Source organism: Halichoeres trimaculatus, unplaced genomic scaffold, assembly GCF_033239565.1.
Source record: "Halichoeres trimaculatus isolate MK-OKI-2021-1 unplaced genomic scaffold, fHalTri1.1 fHalTri1_scaffold_5, whole genome shotgun sequence".
In the NCBI taxonomy this organism is placed as follows: domain Eukaryota; kingdom Metazoa; phylum Chordata; class Actinopteri; order Labriformes; family Labridae; genus Halichoeres; species Halichoeres trimaculatus.
Window position 1 is genome coordinate 24,229,068 of NW_027437183.1, and position 25,058 is coordinate 24,254,125.

At 42.5% G+C, this 25,058-nt stretch overlaps 1 protein-coding gene across 3 annotated transcripts in view; it reads left to right on the forward strand.

Moving 5' to 3' along the window:
* The window catches only part of LOC141790211 (tetratricopeptide repeat protein 28-like), a 211,785-nt gene that overhangs the window by 150,665 nt on the left and 36,062 nt on the right, over nucleotides 1-25,058 (forward strand). For all 3 annotated transcript variants that reach the window (XM_074669915.1, XM_074669913.1, XM_074669916.1), the window contains one exon: nucleotides 16,505-17,012. In XM_074669915.1, the coding sequence (XP_074526016.1) occupies nucleotides 16,505-17,012 (508 nt within the window). The remainder of the gene's footprint in view (nucleotides 1-16,504; nucleotides 17,013-25,058) is intronic.

The window sequence follows — 25,058 nt, forward strand, 5'->3', positions numbered from 1 at the left end:
GGTTGAGGCAGACACAAACACTGACACACATGTTTAGGGGCTGAGAAGTGACAAATGAGCGGGATTATTCTAGCAAAAGGTGATATAATTTTAAGGAAATCCTGAAGATCCTAGCTTTAGATAACATCAGGGAACAGTTCCTGAGTAAGTGTTGTGTTTCATGTTCTAACATCCTATGAGCAGCGTAACGTTCATTTTCACTGATTTCTTTTTTTTTTCCTAAAATATTTTTGGTTTCAAAATTGAACAGCTCCTGCTGAATGAGTTCAACTGGGTCATCTAGTTTTCCTTCAGCTTTTTAAAGATGCTTTGGTTTATTAGTCAAACATCAAAACTGTTAACTGCTGTGTTGACAGACATTAGCAAGTTGTGTGCAGTTCACTGATGTCTCTATCAGTGGTAACAGTATGAAGCCTTTTTCACAACACACACATCCCTGATTTTGTCTATTTGTGCTCAGTAATCAGCTAATCTTAAATCATTACTTTAGCTTTCACACGCTCTTTCTCTGTGGCGTAGTCAAACTGAGTCTCCTACACACATGACAGCGTGTCTCCTGGCTGTACCACTCATTTGACTCTTGCTTAGCTCTGCTCACAGTCCACCTCAGTTCAGGCTTGAGTCGTCCACTGCTGCAGATGTGGGATGAGTCATGTAATAGTTGTTGATGTTGGCTCAGCTGTACTTTAAACCCCCTCCTCCTTTTCGCCCTTCTTCTTTTCTCATTTCCGCCCCCTTCCTCTTGCTCCTTTTCCTCTCTTAGCTCCTCTAAACCAGCCTGCCCGCCTGTCTTTGTTAAGCAGCAGTTTGCCGAATGTTGTGGCTGCGGAGTCTGCATCCTGTCACTAAATGGCAGCGCAGAAGTGGCCTGTGATTGCTCCATCACTCCTGTGTGAAGAGGCCAATCTAACACAGACAGCAGTCCACTTTGTTTGAAGCAACAGTGCTGTTTTTCCTATCATTCTTCCTCTTGACTAGTGGAAGTAGATTTCGATTGGTGCTCATGTGTCTGCTTTGAGTCAGCTGACATCCCTTGGCTCTTGCTTGGCATACAAAGCCCCCCCTCCCCTACCTTCAGCACCTTCTTTTTAGCTTCATACTTGTCTTCAGCGGGGATTTCAGCAGAGCCAAATATTTCCTCCTACGCGGGCAAATCCCCCTTCTTAGATTGCGTGACCTGAACACAAGAGGCATTCCAGAAAAATCAGGCCTTCAAATACCAATACAGTCCCTGCAGAGTGTTTGGTAAACATCTTCCCTTTCTCTGCTCTCTGCCTCTGCTGAGCTTCACCTCCTCTCCCTGAAAACCACTTTACCCTCCATGTTTCTTTACCCATCAGGATGTGTGGCTGTGTTTCCCCTCAGAAGGATTTTGTTGATGTTGCAAAAATAGACGTGTGTTATTCTTTTTTTGCAGGCACGGGGTGAGTTGTAATAGCAGGGGAGCGTGCATCTCAAATGGCGCGGTCGAGATGCCAACTTAATTTGTGGCTGAAGGGCTGTAACAAAAGCCAATCACCCGTCCACTGTAGCTTCTATTCTGCCAGAGGTGAGAGATACAATCAGGGCTCCTGCTAGCAACTATTTACCCTCGCTGTCAATCAGAGTCCTGTGGCGTGCGTTCGCAGCTGGAGGCATCGCTGGCAGGTGGCCCAGAATATCTTGGAAAACAAGCCTTAAAAGCAACGATTATTTCCTGGTCGTCCCTTCCTGTCTCATCAGCAACAAACCCCTCGCTACAAACTCAGTTCACCTTTGATCTCTCATCTGCCATCGTCCTTATCTCTCTGTATGACTGCTACTCGATTGTCCACATTAGCTGCAATATCTGCAGCATTATCCTGGGAAATATTGGACTGGAGGAAACTAATTAGAAAAGTCTTATTGTGATTCTTCTGCCTCTACACACACAGACACACACACTGTCAGAGCAGACACACTACCCCAGGAGGCAGATGTGTCCTGCATGGGACATGGAAAAGAATGTTCTAGGATTTGGTTTCCATCATGCTGCACTAAGAGAGCTTACCATCCTCATGCTCTTAAATCTTGGTCACGGTGGGAGGTTCTGTGTGCACACATGTGCCTTTGAGCATGTGTGCATACATGCATAATGTGTTTATGGATGTAATAATACAGCCCAGTAGTGAGATCCTCTTTCAGTCTTTATCAGTAGGACCAGTTCTGTCCGCCTGGGGCTAAAGCAAAGCACCCAGTGGTGCTGAAAGCATGGGGTTAGTCTGGTGTAGCCTGGTAGGGCTACAGTCCACAGAACAGTGAGGTGAGGGGGTGCTTTTGGAGGGACAGGCCAATGTTTTGATGCCACCAAGTGCTGGTACTGATGCCGTGTTCTGCAGACCGCCCAGGCCGCAGTAGCCACCCTGACCAGGATTTAATTACATTTCAGGAATAAAAGCACAGAGGGAGGAAAGGGATTTAAATGGTCTGTGTGTTGGCTGGAGGTCCTTTGGCTCTCTCTGTGGCACTTCATTTCAGATTTATTCACACAGCAGAATCAGAGCGTGTTGACAAGTAGTATAAAGCATGATTGAGCGCAATATTAAACTTACAGGTGAGAAATGGAGGCCTGTTTGATGGAGATTATGTTTTTATAATTTATATTGACATTTCTCATTTGTACAAAGGAGCTGGAACAAGATCTACATTAAAAAGAAAAGCAGAACATATACCTCTAATATTCCCACGCACAGGGCGAGTTGATGAAGTTCATTCTTTCTTCTCTCACCCTCATGTCCTTTAATGAAGTGCATGAATAAGTCCAGCTGCCAAGATTAAAAGCTTCTTCACCAGATGAGTCTTTTATGAAACAAGCCAACAGTTGCCTGCTGTGTTTCTTTTATGTGGCTCTAAAGGTCTCTCCTCCTGTATCCGTATCTCTTTTGCCTCTTGTTATTCAAGCTTATTTCTCCTCCCCAGTCACCGAGTTATTTCTCCTTCAGCACAGGTAGTCTACAGTTGATCCATCAGAGCTTTTTGTTGGTGAAAGCTCCCTGCAGCTACTCAGAATAGGATTGATGATCAAAAGTTCTGTCCCAGAAAACAAAAACTGTGGGTGAAAAAGCTTTTTCCAGCTGGGTAATAAGTCTGTGAGATTGGCACTGAAAGCAACAGCTTTCACACGTTTATTTGTTGATGATATCAAATATTGACTAGCTTTGCTTTAAGCATCTTGATGGAAGTGGGATGTTTTGCAAATTTAGACTTCCTCCTCTTGGATCAGTACAAAGGCTGTCACTGGTGTCTGCAAACAGTCAAACTTTCCTTTTTTACTCAGTTCACTCACAGGACAGCTGTTTCAGAAGTCACCCGTTTGTTCTGAAAACCAGGGACCTAGTAAACCCCATAACCCCGCCTCACTGCTGCTGACTTGATGTTCACATGTCAGGGGTTTAAATAGGTTGGTCTCAGTTAGATCAGGTTGGCAGATGTTCTTACTAAACCAGAACCCCACTGTAAGTGAGAGCCTGTCAGTGTTTCAGGTAGACAAGTCCTCAAACCTTTAGTCTGAGTCAGGTCAGGAGTCTCCAGTTCAGTCCAAGTTGAGGCTGATTGACCAAAGAAGAGTCCGAGTTGAGTTTGAGTCCTCATTCATTTCCTTGATTTATGAGGACCCCTGTCTCACGCTTCCCTCCTTTCAGATAAGTAGAAAATAGGTGCATTTGGCTTCAGTGATATTTTTACTACTTTTTCTCCTGTGTTTGTCTGGAGATCCTACATGTAACCATGGCTGCATTGTTTACATGTGAACTCAGCTGTTAGCCGCCTGTAGCATGTCAATGCTAACTGGTGTAAGGCCTGTTGTCTTCCCACAAGGTGAGAAGAAGGAGGTGAGGATGACGTGCTGGTTCTCAGGTGTGAGCTAAGAAGTGACGACATGGACCTGTCCTTCCATCCATCGTTATTGGGAACATAAGATCTATCACCAATAAGATGGACGAGCTAGCTGTGCTAACCCAGCAACAGAGGGAATACCAGAGGGCAGAGTAGCATGATGCTATTCATAGACATGGCTAACGGAGCTAACATTAGACACTTAATTAATTTATTAATTCATTCATGTATTTACCTTTAACTTTACTTTTATTGTTCCTGTATCTTCACCAATGACTGATTTATTTGAAATATTCAATCTGGAGATCTCTTTGAAAATTAATAACTAAAATGTTAAGATGTATCCATGGTTTGTTTTGTACATTTATGATAGTTTTGAAAAATCCTTCAGCTGTTCTTTTGGTTTCTGAAACTGAAAACCAGCACCGTGAAGAACAGACCCACAGAACAGTCATACTACATACTATAATGTGGGCAGTATGCAGTATGCAGTACATACGAAATACAACTTTCATACGTAGAGGGTAGTAGACAGTTTGGAAACAGCCAACGTCTCCTCTCTCAGGTCAGACGGTGACGAGCTGAGAGTGAGGACGTTTGGCTGTCACTCTTCATTTCTGTCATTGTGTTGGCCTGCTCCAGGCAACAGCTCCGGTCAGCTCATATTGATCCAGGTCCTCAGACCTTAACCTGTGTACTTTTATCTCCTCTCCTCTCCTCTCCTCTCCTCTCCTCTCCTCTCCTCTCCTCTCCTCTCCTCTCCTCTCCTCTCCTCTCCTCTCCTCTCCTCTCCTCTCCTCTCCTCTCCTCTCCTCTCCTCTCCTCTCCTCTCCTATCCTCTCCTCTCCTCTCCTCTCCTCTCCTCTCCTCTCCTCTCCTCTCCTCTCCTCTCCTCTACTTTACTTTACCTGCCACCTGTGCAAATAGAATTTCTGTGCTCCACTGAAACAGTTAGACTATGTAGTTTAGTTTTACGTCAGACCTGATTTATCCAGCTGTGTGGGCTGATGGGACAGCGCTTCCCATCTCTGGGCCTCCACAACACCCTTGAATAACCCTGCAGTGGAGTGTCCTTGGATTGACTGGCCAGCTTCCTGCTGAATGCTCTCAGATGCGAGGTTGAGCCCTGGAAGCTCTGCTATATTTGGCTCTGTGTCCTCAGACCCAGCAGGGAACCATAACGACCGCAAATTAGCTTATAATTGATAGACTTAGAAAATGATGTTGTTTATCTCGTGCTTTTTTAATCCAACTGCAGTGTCTTAGTTTTTGTTCCAACCTTTAAAAAAAAATCTCTCTGTTTTTGATCGTGAAGCTAAAAAGATTACCACCGCTTGTAGGAGAGCAGGAATATCTGCCCATTCAGTTCATGTCACACTCAGGAACTTAACTTTAACCACTCCTAACCTACATTATCGTATAAAGAAGGAGTTATCTGCTCCTCTCAGCATTATACTTCTCTCTCTACTTTGTCCCTTGCTTGAGGCCTTGCAAAGTGGCAAACCTTGATGTTTACCTCCTGGAATGACTTTCAAACACCACTGTGATTTCCCCTTCTGTCACCACAAGGTCTCTAAAGAATTGATTCCCCGCACCAGCAGGCATCACACAGCTATGCCCGTGGAGATTTGACTTTAGCACAGAAATAAACAGCAGCCCCGTGCAGCCCTTCAAGGCTTTGCTCTGATTTAGAGTACATTAAGATTCATTCACAGTGCCCCCGCTTCCCTCAGCGTGCCACCTCTTCTGTTTCCTCCACAACCAGACTAGATTCATGTGTTTATATCAGAAGGCAGGAGGCTTGTTTTTGCATTTGAACAATGCTGACATCCTGTCACAGGGGACAGTTAGAGGGGGGGACTGAGGCGGGGAGCTGGGAAGGTGGAGCCAAACGCTCCCTCTTTTCTTCCTCACTGAGCATTTGGCCATTTCTGTAAACCTTGTTTTGTCTAGCGAATTGTCAAAGAGAGGGTGCTGAAATATCAAACCCACCCCCCATACCACTTGAAGAGAACAGTCAAATTTTCCAGCAGCACCAGTGGAGGCTGTCAGCTCCAATTTCATTCAGTGCTTCAGCCTCTCGGCTGCCTGTTTGCCACCAACTTGCACAATGTCGCCTCAAACCAACACACCAGCACATTCTGAGGGAAGATACCCAAGTGAAAATGCAAAAATACAAGCAAATGCAAAAATGTGGCCCCACATACACACATGCGTGCACACTCTCACACTCAGAAACCACACAGCTCTGGGATAAACTTGGTATTTTTTGTCAAAGGATGTGTGAGTTGATGTGTGCTGGGTCTCTGGAGTAACCACAAATGCGCCACCATTTGCCTGAAACCACAGCAGACGAAAAAATAACTTTTTCATTAGCATTGCCTCCACTGCAGCCCGCCTGTGTCTTCATGTACAGCCACTCAGGCATTATTAGTGTGTTTGTGTGCATGCTTGTGTGCTTGTTTGTGAGCGTACAGTAAGTGTGGATTTGCAGCAGACTGTCTCTCAGACGGCGTAGGAGCTGTCACGAGTGTCCTTACCCGCAGCTTGACCTTTAGTGACAATCAATCCTTTGTGAACGCGTCCTGTGGAGGCTAAAGGAATTATCAAGCTGCGAGCCCTCTGGCGTCATTTATCTACATGCAGGAGGTCACGCAGGTCACAGAAAAACAAGTGGCTCCTCTGGTATCTCGTCACTGTTAATAGATCGGATTAGCTCTGATGATTGATTAGAGAATCTAGTTAACAGCGAGGCAACATATGATATGTGTTTGTTTTCTACCACAACAAATAAAGAGTCTTTTCAGGAGCAGCATAATCAAACATCTTCAGGGTTAGGTCTGTTTTGGATTGATTTGTGATCTGAGTCCAACAGTTTCAGGGTTTAGGTGTGATGAGTGGCGTTTCAGACTAAGAAAAGGTAAAAATATGTGCAACTCAATTTTAAAAGGACAAACAGTTAATCTCAGTTTCATTGTAGTCCTCTCTAACTCAACCTTAATACAATTTAGCTTTCTGGAGAAAACGCGGGTATGATGTCTGTGTTTTCACACTAATTCTGTGCAGTGAGACAAAGCTTGATCATTTCATAGTAGTGGAAAAAAAATGATTCTTTTTTTTCACCTCGAAGGAAAATGTTACAAACACATGTTTGAAATATAGGAAACAGCAACAAAAGTGTGTGCATGTGACATCACAGATGGCAGAATCACTGCAGTTACCTCCACGGAGAGGATGAATGTGGTGAGCAGCATTCAGTCTGAACACTGTGAAAACACAAAAAGACTTCAATAAAAAAAAAACGTTGGTCTGTATTATGAATCAAAATAGTGGAAAAATTAGATCATTTGGTTCTAAGTTCAGAGTTTTCTGTGTCACAAATGAAAATGGGTATCTGCCGTTAAGAATCTGTATGAAATGCTCGTATAAGCCTTTATAATTAAAGATTCCTTTATTGATTCTTTGCATTACGACAGAGCTGCCAAACTTAATGTTAACTAGTCTGCCCCAGCTATCGTAGCTTAGCAGTTAGATAAAATTTTTCCCCCAGAAAACCTCTGATTCAGGATTTCCTGCTTGAATTTTTAATCAAGAACTGAACACACAAAGAAATGTTTGTTACTCTCCTACACCAAATTCCAATTCAACACATTTAACAGGTTGTACATCTTATCTAACAAAAACCATGTGGGGAAAAAAAAGCACTGACTTGATGCTAATGTGTATTGGAAATTGCATTAACATATTAGCAGTTAGCATACATTAGTAAAACTTTGGTTTTACAACAGAATTTCAACTTACATCCCAAAACATATCAAAATCACTCTTCATAACCAATACTGAAAAGTTTAAATGTCTAAATACTACCAAGGAAAGACAGAAAAAAGGCACATGCAGGCTCATGGCTGAGTTCAGCGTAACTATTGCGACCTCAGTGTTCTACTCAGAGCATTGCTATCACCACTTCAAGATTCTAGATGACCTATTTCAGTCAATAAAATATAACAAAACAGTACATCAACGTCAGGTAACCTGTGATTTTTACTAATCTTTATTCATTGACGTCCAGAGATATCCAGATCCAGTGACCAATTGCATCTTTCTTCTTATGAACTCAGTTCAATGTTGTTGACGCAGAAAACCTGTGAAACAGACTTTTGGTGCAGAGAAAATTCACAGGAACAATTAATTAGAGAATCGATAAAAAATTGGAACCAATAAGGGCACTGGTTTCAATAAAATCTGATGGATACCAGTCACGAAGCTGTCTCTCTTTGAACCTGGCTAGATCATTGCTAACCTGTTCAGGATTAGGCTTTGTTTAGTTTCAGCTTTATATAGATTTTTTAAAATCATTTTTATTAATAGTTTACAGTGTCCCCTGCGGATAGTTTAGATCCTCAGTTGACGTGCTCTCTGCCTCTGCCCATGCTGCTGTAATCATGAGTACCACTGTTGAGTTTACTATGTTGAGTTGTCAACCTAGAGGTAAACGGATAGCCACGACATTTTATTAGATATTAAAACCACTTCATTGATTTTCAGGGTTACACAACGATTATATTGTGGCCTTGCTTTGTGTGCTTCCTTAGGTTTGATCAGGTCCATATATCAGTCAATCCAATTTCTTCCCAAATTTTGATTTTCACAGATCAGTGTATCTTTGGTAAATTGGGGGAGCTCTCTGTAGAGTCCAAATGTCCTTAATTTAAGCAGATATTTGTCAGTTTGATTCATAGTTTTGATGTTTTGTCTTGCTGAAGTTAAGCAACCTGCTGCAGATATTTTGGCCTTCAAACCAACACAGAGAGCACATCCTGGTGGGAAGGTGACATTAGTACATACACTCTGCTGACATAGAGACTTTGAGTTATGACCAAAATGCATTCGTTCATATTTCATCACTATGACGATTCAAATCTTAATATTGAATTTTACACTTTTTTTTTTTTTTTACCATGACCGCCGAGTGATTTGACTCCAGAGGGAGTAAAGTTGGCCTGTGCCTGGCTACACAACCACAGTGGCCTGAACTAAATCCCACTATGTGTGCGTGTGGGCGTGCACGTGTGTGTGCGTTCTCATGTAAGTCAGCGATTGTGTGTGTGTGTGTGTGTGTGTGTGTGTGTGTGTGTGTGTGTGTGTGTGTGTGTGTGTGTGTGTGTGTGTGTGTGTGTGTGTGTGTGTGTGTAAAAGAGAGCAATCAGGCACAGCTGTACCTGCCCTCGCTTGGCAGAGCAGTGCATTTGTCTGCTTAGAAAAGCAGAAGGTTTTGATATGGCAGAGAGGCAGTCATTTGGCTGATCTAATGGAGGCTCCCATAGGATCCATATCTGTGTGCAAACACAGAGCCAGAGAAGAGAGTGCGGTATACACCCATAAAACCAGCTGAATATTTTATCATCTCCCTCCCCGCCTCCAGCCTCTACACTGTCATCAGCAGCAAGCCTCCTTCATCATGCAGCCTGCATTATCTGCTCTCATTTACACATATGCACATACCTGATTTCACACAACATGCAGCTTTAGGAAGCATCCTTCCTGCCTCTTTGACAGCCTCTCTGACTGGTCTCTGAAGTTGAGATGTTTCCTTTTTTGTCAAATACGTCCCTGCAGGTGAATTCAGATCTAAAGAAACAGTCGCCCCGGGGAAGTCTCCAGTATTCTCTCCTCTCATCCTTCAAACACAATCTTTCTCGTATCCTTTTATCTGTCCCCCTTCCTCCCTTCTCACTCCCCTTCCCCTGAATGCCCCGCTCCCTCCAGTGTGTGGCTCTGTTTTCTGCCAGCCCGCTCCTGTTGCTGCCTGAGCCCAGCTCGTTAAAGGAAACAGTGGAGCATGGTCCTGCTCACCTTCCCTCTGCACTGCCTTTTAATTAGACAGCTGTTGGTGTGTGTGCGCGCGTGTGTAAGAGAAAGAAGGAGTGCGTGTGCAGTGGAATAAATTGATGATGTATGTGTTTGCAGTGTTTGGATGGAGGGCTGGAGTGTTTTCCGTCACATGAGTCATCTTTTTGAAGTGATTGGTATCACAGCAGCGTGTTTGTTTCTCTGATGTTCTACCCAGACGTTTAATAGCAGTGTGTGCTCATACATTCTCCATGCAGCTCTTGGACACACACTCATACTCCTTTGATCATATTTGCTTAATTTAGCGGGTTTATAGAGCTGACACCATGATTAATAAATAAGTCAGTCTACACCAAAGACTTTGGATAACCAACTGAGCGTTTGTGTGATTGTTGTTGAGCAAAAAATTGGTCAAAATTCCCAGATCTAACTTCTGAGATTGGAGATTTCTCTTTGTTATATTTGTACTCTGATTGCTTTCAGCTGTTCTTCTGGAAGAAAAAAATATCACTTTGAGTTTTGGAAGATACATTGGTATTTTTCATGTTTCTACCTCAAATTTTCTGGCTTAGTTTTATTTGTAAGTTGCATCTTTGATTTAGGTCTGTTGCTGGTAAGTTTGCAAGAGGCTATAGCTCAAGGGGGAGGGGTTATTTTATAGAAGTTGATAAAAATTAAAATAGAATAGAATAGAATAGAACTTTATTGTCATTGCAACAAGTACAATGAAATTGAAGCCACAGCAGCAACCAAGAAAAAAAATTGGGAAAGTGTACAGAAAGTGCAAAAAGGTCCATAAGAAAATAGATGATGACAGCTTGTCCATCATTCTCCAGTTCAGCCAGCCTCCACCTCCACAGGGTCCAGGACTGAGCTTCTTCAGTCATGCTCCATCTCTGTCTCCTGGATCCTGTCTGCTCACAGCAGGTGAAGCTCTTCCAATGTGGCGTTGGTGTCTGTTGTTAGCTCCGTTAGCCATGTCTGTGAATAGCATGATGCTACTCTGCCCTCTGGTATTCCCTCTGTTGCTGGGTTAGCACAGCTAGCTCGTCCATCTTATTGGAGATAGATCTTACGTTCCCAACAATGATGGATGGAAGGACAGGTCCATATTGTCACTTCTTAGCTCTCACCTGAGAACCAGCACGTCGTCCTCACCTCCTTCTCCTCACCTTGTGGGAAGACATCAGGCCTTACACCAGTTAGCACTGACATGCTACATACTGCTAACAGCTGAGTTCACATGTAAACAATGCAGCCATGGTTACATGTAGGATCTCCAGACAAACACAGGAGAAAAAGTAGTAAGAATATCACTGAAGCCACAAAAAGTTTGGTGTCCATGACCAACAAATGAGCCAAACAAAGTAATGATCCACTCTAAATACAAAGATGACGAAAAGTAGACGAAAAAAATTACAAAAAACGGACAAAGAAGATAGAGCTGCTGCAAAGCCAGCCATAGCCAACAGGGCGGCGCCCAGCAATAGCACCTAGTTATTACAGTTTAAATGTGAATATAATCTTCAACTACATACTTTAATTATTCCATTTAATGTTGTTTTTTGGGTCAATGCAATTAGCATTACATCTAATCCTTCTATTGGATATGTGTCATTTTATGACTGCTTCTGTTCATGGGGCTTGAATCATTTTGCTGAAATTTGAGAAAGGAGCTGCTTGAACTGTTCCTGTTGATTTTTTTTTATTGCAAACTGCTGAAACTTTGTACATTTTGCTAATAATTTGTAACAGGGGTTGATTAATTTTGGTTATATGTCTGCGTCCCAGCCCCCAGTGTTTTCTGCTGTTAATGGCAAAACATCTGTACCGGTTCAGTGAAAGACGTGATTGTTCCCGCCTCTGCAGTAATGAAATCAAACCTGTTTTCCGTCCCCCCTTGTCAAGACATAGCGACTCCTCTCCTCTCCTCTCTCGTATAATCCCATTAATGGCACTTTACTGGAGTAGCTGCTGCCCTGCTCTGCTGCAGGACATGCCTTTTGGACAGAGGGCAAACTGTGGGCTCTTTAACACCTTACACCTCCCGCAGGCTGCCTCAGCCTCTCGGTGGCTCTCATCTCTCTGTCCTAAAACTTTCAAATCAGGAATAACAAATATTTTAGCTTCTCTAGAACTATCTCTTCTTATTTTCTCCCAGTTTTTACAGTTTATTGCAATAAATCTGTCATTTTGCAAGGATTAGATTTCACAGAGATGTTTTTGTTGAGGAGGAATTGATCGATGATTTGTCTATCTGATATGTGATTTTAAAAACCAAATGAAAAGTATCTAATCATGAGTCTGGCTGCGCTGAAAGCAGTGAATGAGTATTTGTTCACCTGTTTATGGTTTTATTTGCCTCTTTCTGTCAACTCAGGAGCAGATTCACCCCCTGTGTGTGTATGAGCATAGCGCAGGTCGCCTCTTCTGTGAAGGAAGTGTAGGCCCTAATCCAGCCATTCACATCACCATGACAACCAGGCTTGTCCCATAAGCCTCGGCAGCCTGTGATGATAGCCTTGGTTGTTTTGAGGAATATCAGAGCTCGTGGGTCCAAAGTGAAATATGGTTTTTGATTTTCAAAGGCATCCTCACACAGCTGCAGGGAGAGACATAACCACACAGCTCCACACAGCAGAGCGGCGGCTGGCAGGACTCTGAGAAACAAAAACACACTAGGGGCTCAGAGTCACAGATCTTGCTCTGCTGCATGACATAAGGGGCTAATTATGCTAAGCACAATACATTACCTCCAGCATGTGCCATGAAAGCAGCCATTCCGTTAATGTGCAGCAGAATATAAACATACTTAGCAAAGAAGGCTAACAGAGAGGAATCAGTGAGGAATCTTAAACCAGTGTCCTTGTCAGAAGAAAGAAATGGAATAATGTTATTGGAGCCGAGCATTTCTGATTAACATGTCATCAAGGACCTCCCCCGTCGCCGCCTCTCTCTTCTGCTGGCTCTCTCCCCAGCAGAACTAGTTTACCTTTCATTAGGAGACCCTTGGTGCAAAATGTGTTTGCTGATAAGAGCCAGCGGTTTATCAACAGTTTATAAAGCACGGCGTAAGGATTAATCAAATCAGCACACATCCGGAGAAGGGCTGGACTCTGTAAACACAATCAGATCTGACTCTGCAGACGGACCGAGAGGAGTGTGGGAGACAGAGGGGAAGAGAGTAAGAGCAGGGAGGGAGGAAAGATAAGTACAGAAATTAGAATGAAGTCAATTCTGCAGAAATTATAAATTTCAGGCAATTATTTCACTCCCAGAAGGAATGTTATTCTGTGATACTGGAGGGGAGTCGAAATGAGCAGCGGTGGGAGAGAGCTGCAGTCAGAAATGAGCGAGATATGGTGCCAGTGTCTGTCCCTGAGCCAAACACAGTGCCTCCTCTGTGCCTGGCAAGGCTGCCTCCTCATTATCTGCCTATCTTGGCTCCCATCTGAGGAGAAAATGCAGCGTTGCAGTCTCACTTTAGAGGGACACTGATCACAAGAGCAACTCATCTCAACTGGAGTAAGATTGCGCTCAACCTCTCCCTCCCTGTGTCTCCCACTGCTGCGGGTTGGAGGCAGACAGAGATGAGGAATCCTCTGTTTTCAGCTCAGAAAAGTGGAAGTTTGAGTCAGAGAGATGGAGCGAAGCTTCAAAAGGCACATGTAATTGAGCAGCCCTAGATAGGCTATCTGGGAACATGAAACAGCAACAGTTGTGACGGAGGGTAATTGCCTCCCCGGGCCTGTATAATGCCTTGTCGAGTCTTTAAACTTGAGCAAACTGCTGGAAGTCCTTATGTCAGCAGGTAATTGGTTCCAGGCATCAGCAGTGATTTGAAATAAAGGATAGGTAGGAGGTGTGTGTGTGTGTGTGTGTGTGTGTGTGTGTTTGGAAAAAAGAAAGTATGAAAGATTCACAGCAAAGTCACTTTATGAGCATCTTCAGGAGTGTTCTGTTGTATTGATTTTTTTCTCAACAATGTGTTTCTGCTGTTCATTTATTCAGAGGGCTCAATATTTTTTATTATGTGCTGCTGGAGCAAAGAGAAAAGATCTTGTGCTCTCTGCGGGTGCTTTTCTTCAAATGGCATCCTATGTGTCTGTGGGTGATGGCTGTAAATTTAGATGGAAGATGCTCGTCTCATGCAAGTATAAGTTGCAGTTTTTGTAGCATAAGCAGTAGCTTTAAAAAAAATCTGTCCAGCTCCAAACACTAGAGATAGACCGACAGGGTTTTTTTCAGGGCCGATACTGATCATTAGTAGTTGAGGACGCTGATAACTGATATTTGGAGCTAATATTAATTTGTGGTAAAAGTGAAATTATTGGTGTCAAGTTTTGTATAATACAAACTCCAACACATAACTTTCTTTAAATATCTCATTTTTCTTATCAAGATAATTGAAAACTTGAAAAAATTACTCTCTAAATTTCTACAGATTTCTACAAATAAAGTTTTCCAAAATTACAATGTAGCTAAAATGTTATTTTATCTTTCAATTATCTTTGTTTTAAGGTAACTTAGGTATGGTACTGTGGATGGGACAATGCTAAAGACAGGGTATTGACCGCAGACAGGAAGACATTGCTACATCAGAGCCAAAAATAACGCAGTTTTAAATTGTATTGTTACCGGCCGTCGGCTTAAAAAAGAGACCAATGCCTCAAAATACCCCTTTGCTACAGCTTGTTGCAAACTTACCAACAACCAGCCGATAATCAGTCTGTTCCTACTAAAAACTAGGGAAACACTGATTATCAGCCAGGCTGATTATTGGCGCTGATATTTAGCATTTTGAGGCATATCGGCATCAGCCTTTTTGTTTAATCCAGCGGTTGATAAGAAATTACATTTAAAACTTTGCCGTTTTGGCTCCAATACAGCCGCGCCTCTCTGTCTGCAGTCACTACTCTGTCTCTGGCATTGTCTCATCCACTGATTGGTGACACAGAGCCATTATTTGGAAAACTTGACCTACTTTGATAAGATTTAGGGAGCTATTTTTTAACTTTTCATCTAACTGTATAAGACATGCAGCTGATCCTGGGAGCTGTTAAGAAAAAATATGCTTAAAGACGTTAAAGGTCCCATATTCTGCTCCTTTTTTGCACTTCAATATGGATCATTGCTGTCTTCATGAAATGGTTGTAACATGTTTTGGTCCAAAAAGCCAATAAATCAAGCACAGCAGCATTGTTTCCAGGCTCTCATAGCCCCTCTGTTCAGAATGGTCTGATTTAGTGGGCGTGGCCTTCATATGCAAATGAGCCACCGCTGATACCGCCCTGCTCTTCAGCATCACTGAGAGCGGCGCCACGAGCTCCGAGTGCACAATGTTTAGAAAACAGTAAAGCTCGTTTACCGTAACATTACAGGCTAAAACAACAGGCTAACCACTGCTAAAGTTAGCATCCTGAAGCTAACACAGAGACAGGGGGGACACTGAGGAAAAGCTCTTACATCTGCTCCACAGCACACAGCATTTGCAGTATCTGCTCCGGTGGACCAATCAGGTCAGACTTGCTCCTGATTGGTCAAAAAAGGGAATCGCTGACATCGGCAAATACCGGAAATTCCAAACAACTCGTTTTAGATCAGGATTTTATGTTCAAGAGCTACTAAGTACAGGTTTGGTCATTAAATATCACGTTTTGTGGGCTGGGAGGAAAGCCAAAGACCCACCCTTTAAAACAAAGGCAAGTGTTCAGAGTTCATATTATCCCAGATTTTGACACCAGTATTTTTACTTTTACTGCAAATGAACCTCTGCCCCAAACATTGGTTATCAGCTTCCTTGACTACTAATAACTGGTATTGGTATCAGCCCTGAAAAAAAAATTGTTATTAATCTATCTCTACTAAAAACCCACAAGGTGACCAGGTCAGGATGGTCAGCACTGTGGCCTTCACTCTCAAGGTGTCTGTCCTCTCATTTGGCCTGCATCCAGTGCGCTTCCTGGCTGCAGGATGCAGAGTGGGACCTCAGGAAGTAGATGCTGTATTAGCTGTCCCTGCATGATTAATTGAGCATCTGTTCACACAAAAACAGCTGACCCCAATTCCCAGCTGTTTACCCTCTGTATAAACAGCTAATAAGCCTGCCGTGAATGTGTCACATGAGAGGTCAAGACGACGTTTCTTGAAGCCTCTCTATCTTCCTGCTGAACCGCTCCTTGTGCAGTTGAAGGAGGTGTCCAGCGTGGTTTTGTTTTCACAGGTGGACAGGGCTTGAGAAAATGGAAGATGGAGTGGATGAGGATATACAGACAGTATTGTTCTCCCTGTTTCCAGCTCCAGAGGTCTTGTCAGCAGTCAGTCAGTCAGCCAGTTAACCCCCCACAGCTCTGGTGTGAAGCTAAAACCTCCCTCCTCTCCCTCCTGATTAGCCGAGTCTTTGTTCTGTTGGTGGTGGCACGCCATGAAGCGTGATTGCAGCGGGCCAACTGAGGGCTTTGAAACAAGTCTGCTGCTGCGCTGATCTGCATCGCACTTTACCCCCCTCGTCAGACAGCGAGGATGAAATCGAATCAGGTTTTGTTTGTTGTTTGCTTTCTGAGCAGTAAGCCTTCTAAGAGATTTGGGAAATGGATTTTTCTTGTTTCTTCTCAGTTTAATGAACAGTAATTCTGACCAAAGAGATGGAAGTGTAAGAGGGAAGTCTGTGGTAAAAAGACAACAAAATGACTCACTGTTAATAGCACGAGTGTAAATAAAGGCTTTGTTTTTGTTTGCTCACAGTTGAATGTCTAAGTGTTTCACTTATTTTCTCTCTTTTTCTCTGTCTTTCCATCTGTAGGCTGCTTCAATGGCACTCAGCAGTTTGGGCCATGTGTATACAGCCATAGGGGACTATCCAAACGCCCTAGCTAGCCACAAGCAGTGTGTCCTGCTCGCCAAGCAGTCCAAGGATCAACTATCAGAGGCCCGTGAGCTGGGAAACATGGGGGCTGTCTACATCGCCATGGGAGACTTCGACAACGCTGTCCAATGCCACGAGCAGCACCTGGGCATCGCCAAAGCCCTGGAAAACAAACGAGAGGAAGCTCGAGCTTACAGCAACCTGGGCAGTGCCTACCACTACCACCGCAACTTTGACAAGGCCATGTCCTACCACACGCACGTTCTGGAGCTGGCCCAGGAGCTGGAGGAAAAGTCCATCGAGATGAGAGCCTACGCAGGCCTGGGTCACGCTGCTCGCTGCATGCAGGACCTGGAGAGGGCCAAACAGTACCACGAACAGCAGCTGTCCATAGCTGAAGGTTTGAAGGACAGAGCCGCGGAGGGGAGGGCCTCATCCAATCTGGGTATGTGTGCAGAATACTAATAGACTAGAGCAAGCTAACAAGATTATAACATGATGCCAAAACCTTGCCATATGTTTCTGGTAGATTATTTGCTTCCATATAGTACGCTGTTTGTCGTGAATCACTAAGATCGTCTCGAAATTGAAGGTGAGCTAACAACCAGGAGTTTCTAAACCATGTTTTGAACACCTTTGTTGTTGGGAAGGACAGCACAGTTGTTGGATTATAATAAGGTGAATTTAATTAACTGCTGCTGAAACTGTTATTTAAATGTTCTCCTTTATTATGACACAACAAAGACAGAGAACAGAGAAAGCATGAAAAGCATTAACTTGATTTTATTGTTGCATTGCCTTAGGCTTGTCAACAAGCAAACCTTTAGCGCTTTGTTTTCACGCTTCATTTTTGACTTAATCCAGTAAAAGCAGTTTCATGTTTGGCCATAGAAGTGTAGCCTGAATAACACACTTTCCAGTTTTTTTGTTATTGTGTTTTCACAATTGAGGCTGTGTTTCTACACTCGTGGAGAGGTGCTGATACACAACACCAGTGTTGACAGTGTTTACGAGAGGTGGAACACTCTACCAATGTGTATAAATATTCTACAACATTCATAAAATGCCTCGTTGATGGAATGAAGGAAATCTAGTTAAAGAAATACATCCCTGATTCTTTCACTACACATCTCTGCACAGTCTAATGAAATAAAGAGTATTCACAGTTTCAGAGAGCAGCTGTGTTTCAGATGGAGGGTGCTCTGTGGTTTGATCCCTGCATGCTCTTTTCTACTGTTGTTTTTGAGGAAGATTCTGAGCCTCGAACAGATCCTGAAGGCATAGCCTGCTGTGGAATAGTGTGTATAGCTTACTTTAAAACCTGATTGTAAGTTTAACACCTCGCATCACAGCCTGCGTCCTGATGAAACAGGCTGTGATGAATATATGTGTGACAGGGTGAATGTGCCATGTTGTGAAAGTGCTCTGTATGGATGAAACACGAAAGGCAGTATACCTCTTAGGTGCCATCAATTAGTCCTTAAAGGTAGAGTCTGCAGGAATTTTCTTGTGAAAAAACACAAAAACAAACAGGCTCCTCCTCCTTGGATCAGTGCCAGTGGCAGCATAGACCCACAGCCTCCGACTGTAGCTATGTGAGCATGCTCACTAACCCAGCACCCATCTGTAGCATTGCATTTCTGCACAGGAGAGACTCTAGAGCTGTGCATCTGACATAGCATGTAAGCACAAGCTAATCACTGGTATTTGACACATACCTGGTTAGCAGAAAGCCGCTCTTCGTTCTCAGCCGCTCTCCAATTGCCCAAAAGCAAGTGAAAGTCAAGCAAAGCCACCTTTTTTAGGAAAAAAATGTTTCTGTTTGGCTTTTTTTTTTTAGTTGCAGTTTTTTTGCTCCATGCTACGTCCGCTATTGTAGCCATTCAGGATATCTTCTTCCACTCGCTGTCATCCACACGCAAATTCACTTGCACACTGGGTGCCAGGCTGAGGTAGTCACATCTACTCTACGTCCAGAAACATCCAACACAACCGAAACATCAGCATCAGGGCAGAGTAGGAGGTTGAGGCCGACACAGGCATTGACACCCATTTATGAATGAATGAATGAATGAATGAATGAATGAAAGTTTATTTTGAAAATGTAGAAGAAGAATAATGTTATGGAGACAGCCAACAAAAGAAAGAAGAAGAAGACCAAAATAATAATAATAGTAATAATAGTAATATTTTAAATCCCTAAGTTACAGTCTTTTACATTCTCAAAAAGGAGTGGAAAGAAATTTAACTTATAATTTCCACCCCCTCTCCAGTTTTAATTGAATACCATATGGTTAGTCAAGCTTCTATGTGTCTATTTAAATATATACACACATAAATACACTTATACATACATACATATAGACATACATATATACATACATACATATAGACATACATATATACATGCATGCATACATACATACAATTTTTATACACATATGTGTATACCCCAACATATCTAAATACATGAATTTATACACACATACACATAAGCAGCCCAGTGATCAGACAGCCCTATCATTCAGGGCCTCGAGCTGTCCTGCCCTCGCACGGTGGTGTTTAACTCCCATCCTCCAACCTGTATTTTGTGAGAATCACCTCCTTGTATTTCCTTTTAAAGTTATCAACATTATTGCATTGTTGTAGCTCTATAAACAGATTGTTCAAAAGTTTTACCCCACTGATTGCTATTGAAAAGGATCTGGTTGTGGTGCGTATGGTCGATGATTTGAAATTCATTTCTCCCCTTAGATTTTACCCTCCCCCTCATCCCCTAAACAGTTTTTGAATATTGGCAGGTAATAAGTGGGATTTGGCCTTAAACATGACTATTGCAGTTTGGTATTTTACAATATCTAAAAAATTAAGTAGCCTTAACTGTAGAAATAATGGGTTGGTGTGGTCCAGGTATCCGACTTGATGAATAATTCTTATGGCTCTTTTTTGAAGTATGGATAATGAATGCAGTGAGCATTTGTATATGTTGCCCCAAACCTCAGCACAGTAACTTAAAATGGTAAAACCAGAGAACAGTACAGTATCCAGAGTGATATGGAGGCCTTGAAGTGATGATTGAGCAGAATTATTCTTGTAAAAATTGAAATTTTGTCAATAGTTTTAGGAAAATCCTGCAGACCCTACTTTTAACATGAAGAAGAGGCTGAAAAAACAAAAAATAAATAAACAAGTGAAAGGTGTCTGTCTGCCTTCTTGTTGTTTTGGGGATATAAAAAGGCGACTGCTTTCTGCTTGTGTTTTCACTGCGCTGCAGGCTACATCCATGTTTGTCCTCATTCAAATGAGATGTTCGCTGAAAGCTGTTTTCAGACATATGTATGTATAATCAAACCACAGTGTCATTATTTTTCATTTTCATTGATGCATGGTCACTGATTTATTCAAAGTTGTTGATTATGCTGTACAATATTTCAGGATTGCATTATGTTCAACATAATGTGCATAGTGCCCAGCAGATTATAGAAGCATAAGGTGTGCAGGAGTGAGTCTGCATGGAAGCCAGGGAAGAAGATGGTGCACGTCAGAGCCAGCAGTAATTTGTGAGCCCAGAAAGTTCTGTGTGTTGGGTGATACACTGCCAACATACAGCACTGGCTGTCAGAATATAAATAAACCTATGAACGAAATGTGTTAATTCTCCAAAGAAATCCTTTCACATTTACCGTTCCTGCTCTCACCTTCACACTCGCTTTGACTTTAATCACACCTGAAATAGAAAAAGAGGTGTAAAGAGAAATATAAATGAGACAGTGCAAACTGAATGTATGATCTGGATGTTTTGATGGAAACTTACACAGCATTTATCGCCCCCTTTGGAAGCTAATGTTTTATAGATATATCCTGCTAAAATGAAATGATTAGCGCTTTTACCTTGTGAAATCTTCTAATGTAATAATAAAAGCAACCTCAGAGATCAAGGTCTCTCGATATCCAATACCTCATGAGATATATGCTATAGCCTCTTTCCTGTATTTAATCCAGCAATTATCACCTACGCTGGATGACTTATGATAGCCATGAAGAAAGTAGTAAACCTGACTCTAATGGACAACTAAGAGGCATAATAGGTCCTCACAGATGATTTATTTTTGAACCTAATGTGTAAAGTGTGCAAGCAGAGAGCAGGGTTAATCATCCAAACATAAATTGAAGTCGTCCTTTGACCGGACTAATGGTCGCACATCCTGGAAAGCTCGCAGCACCAACACACACCTGACTTAAAGAGAGCTGGTGACTGGTCGCCATAAATTAGGGACTGTAGTGAGAACGTTTTTATGATTTTACAGTACGTGAGCTTTATTAAGAGTGGGCACCATGTGTCATACAGCGAATGTGCGCCTTTCTGTAGCATGATTGCAGTTTTGCCAGCTCGTATTTATTATTAGTTTACAACATTACAGCCCTGGGAGTGGATGACAGAGTAATGATAGTGTGGTTGATGCAGTGTCAAAGACCTCCAGCTGGCAAAAGCAGAAGCTAAATGAGAGGGTGTAGCAGCCTGTTGCTCCATGATGACAGCCTGGACAAGCTGGAGCATCATGTGGAAACTCAACCTCCTGACATCCGCAGAGGCTCCTCGTCCATCTGAGCGCTGCTTTATCTGCGCGCACTCTCCTCTTTACTTGTAGTTTTTGATGCCTTCCTCTCTCATGCTCTATCTGTCTCTCCCTTCACCCCTACTGATTGTAATCTGCAGCTGTCAAGCTCCCTGTAATTGAAACTGACTTGATGAATCGCTTAATTACCTTTAATAGCTGATTCAAGAGGAGCTGAATAATGAAGATAACAGAGGATGAAGTGGAGGTTGTGGAGCATCAGTCTGTAATTGTCCCATTGTTGTTGTTTTTGTTTTTGTTTTGAGCAGCGGGGTGTGTGTTGTTATTCCGTCATCAACGCCCAAAAACCTGCTCAGCAGAAGAAGATAATGCGGGCTAAAACTAACAGGATGTTGTTTGGGACTTCAAATGATTTCACTGCTCGGAGAGGAAGGATGATGGAAAGAAGATTAACGAGCAGTGATAAAAGAAAAATCAGTTGAAGAGATGGAAAGAAGAAGCTGCAGGAACAGGAAAGAAGAAACTTTTATTATGCCCTCTCAGCTTGTCGCTAATGGTGCGTGCAGTGTGGGTGGAGCGGCAGCTGACATGGCTCTGAGGTACAGTTGTATCCAGATCGCCACGCTTTCATATCTAACCATGATGCCCAGCGGTACTAGCAGCCCTGGCTCAGCACACTCTGACCTATAAAGGATATGAAAATGTTGTATTCCAGCCCCATTTATTATTCATTAATTGGCTAACTTACCCCCTAGTCAGCAATATTTAATATCCAAGTGAGGGCTAAAGTAGTGGGTTCCCATGTAGTTCACATTTCTTGTATTCATGAAACAGAATCTAAATTGTATTATTTCCCCTCTGCATCCCACTTCAAAGAGACTTTGAATAAGTTTCTTTCATAAGCTTTGTGTGCGTGCCTGGTCTTTGTTGTGCTCCACTCACACCTCCTCATCTGACCATATGTCTCAAAGAAGTCACTTGAACTGTCGCCTCCATCAGTAAAAAACGCCGGAGGTAACAGATCTAATTAAGCATTTTTTATTTCCTCCAGAATCCCTGGGGAACACTTTCTGCTGATGCTCACAAAAACAAAGCAACAGAAAGAGGAAAACAAAAGGAAGAAGATTTCACAGAACTACAAAGCCCCTCACAATCCTCGCTCTGATGCTCTGTGCTCACATCTCATCAGTTGTATTTAAAAAAAAAGAGGGCATAACTTCTGTAGTGAATTAGTTTCAGACCTTTTATGCTAAACTCATTTCACACTCGCAGCTTTTTTCCATTTAAGGGCCATGAGAGAACGAGCGCTGGAATTTACATTCCAGAAAATCAGTTGTGGAAATCTGCTTTGACCAGACATCTGATTACCAGGTTTTGTAACATGTCTGACGGAAACATTGTCGCACATGATTTATATTTCTCACAGGCCGTGTGTGCCGCAGGTTGTGTTGAAATATGGCATCACTGACCCGCATAATGTGAGCTCTAATGCATGTAACCTCGACAGAAGTTGTATCATCGTTGCCTTTAAAATGATCCTCCTGTAAATGGGCTGCTTCGTAATGTAATTAAAAGATAAGATAAACATCCTTAATCATGACAAAGCTCGAACACAGCAGCATCATCTCTATTATCATTACAACAACAAAGATTGCATGAACATAAATCCCATACCTTCCTCTAAACTGATTTCACACTGCCTACAGCAGCGACAGACAGGGACCAGACTGGCCCTGAGGCACTGAGATTATTCAGTTTTCTACCTTAAGCCTTTAGAAACAGCAGTGATTGTCGACATATTACTAGTCTGACCAGGAAGGGGAACAGGAGAGTGCAGAATTTACAGAGGAATTTAGCCAGCCTAATGGCCCAGACAGGATAAATGAGAGCACAATATACGGAGGAAGACAGGAAAGAAGCGTAACAAGGCCATAAAAAGTGAATTCTTCTGAGACTGGTGACATCTTAAGCTTTCCATTAATGACCGGGTAAATGGAGAAGGTAAAGGTGGGGGTGGTTTTGCAAGATGCCAGGCTTATGTTACTTTCCTGCAGAGGTCTTTGCTATCTAGCTGATCTTTGCAGCCTGGCCCCAAATGTCTGTTTGTTGGAAAAGCAGCAGACGCTCCCTACTCCCTACCTCCCCCCTGCCTGGCCTCCTTCAATCTCTTGACAGAGGACGCTGCCAGGAACTGGACTAGAGGCCCTTGCTAAACACACTTTTCTTGTCTCTGTGCTTACACTAACATTTAGCTCATTTAATGCAGTTATTATTCAGCACGCTGTGGGGCTATTAAGTGAAACAAAAGAGCTGTAACATTGTTTTGCATTGAGCAACGGTGGCCTTTTCTCAGCCTTCTGCAACTTCAGCATGAAATTTGATCTGTTCCTAAATGGTGAGGTGATTGTGCAGAGCAAAAATGAAGAAAAACCCTGATTGAATATTGTCAGCCGAAGTGCTCGGAGGAATCAGAGGTCATGCATTCAGACAGGAAAGCGACAGCTGTTTTGATGAGCTCAGGAAAGTGAACACAACTGGTACAGCTCTCTCTTTGTGTGTCTCCTTTGGCAGACGACCCATTCAGCAGCCAACCATCTATCCATACTATGTCCTTTTTATCTCCCTCTTTCCTGTCTCTCCGTCAGTCAGACTGTGGAGGATGTCTGTGTCTGCTCGTGGGGATTTGCTACCTTAAACCCAGACCCTCCAGCTCCGCCTCTTCCCTCCTCCTCAGACCCCAGCAGAATCCAGTGTCTGCTTCAGCTCACTACTCCCCCCACAGATCGTAACATACACTAAAGCATAATTTACAACTGGCACAGCTCAGTTCAGATACTTTGCATATTTTAATAGAGTCTTTCAGCTTCCATTCATCCATTCATTTTCATAGACATTATTACATTGGAAGTCTCTGGGAAACTTATCCTCCATATTATGACCATAATCCATGTATAATCATCACAGTCTGCACATAATTGCTTTGAACCTTTTCAATTCAACATCTCTCTTTGACTGTTCTTACTGGTGACTAAATTTGTGCTAGTGTAATGAAAATGTAGTTTTTCTTTATCCTGCATTTTCTATTTCTATTACCATTGAAAGAACTGTCTCTTTAGTGACTGTTAGAAAAGTTGTGAAGGGATTTTCTAACTTAACCTTTTGGTGTGTCTCGCTATAGATTATCTCTCTATACAGAAAAAAAACCCAAAATGTTAATAAAAACAAACTGATGGTTCGCAAAATTATTCGTAAACATAAATTGAATTGGTAACTATATGAAACAATAACTCAAATGTTGAAACTGAAAAATACAGCATATGCTCTGTTTTAAATTTGATGCCAGGCAGCTGCACATTTCAAAAAACTAGAAACTGGGACATGTTTGTCATTGTGTTACATCACCTCTTCTTTTAACAGCTCGCTGTGAGCGTTCGGGAACTGAGGAGACCAGTTTCCGGGGCTTTGAAAGAAAATGTTGTCCTATTTTTTGCCTGATAAAAGATTTCATCCGCTCGACAGTTCTGGACCCTGTTTGTCAGATTTGTTGTTTCATGATGCAGCAAATGTTTTCAGTGGGTACAGAGTCAGGACAGCAGGCGGGTCAGTGTAGCACCCTGACTTATTGACTGCTGGGAGATGTTGTAATGCAAGCAAAATGTGGTTTGGTGGTGTTTTCCTGAAATATACAAGGGCTCTTAAGGCACTTATGTTGCTCTAAAACCTGTAAATATGGTTTAACACTGTACCTTCCCAGTGTAAGTTTAATTATGGACTGACAAAAACTTTATTTTTCCTCTCTTTAAAGCAGAGGATCCAGCGCCCATTATTTAATAAAGAATGTCAAATTTTTATGTGTAGGACTTTGTCAGTCATTCCAAAATGGGCTCAGGAGTTTCTGCATCATGTTTATTTAC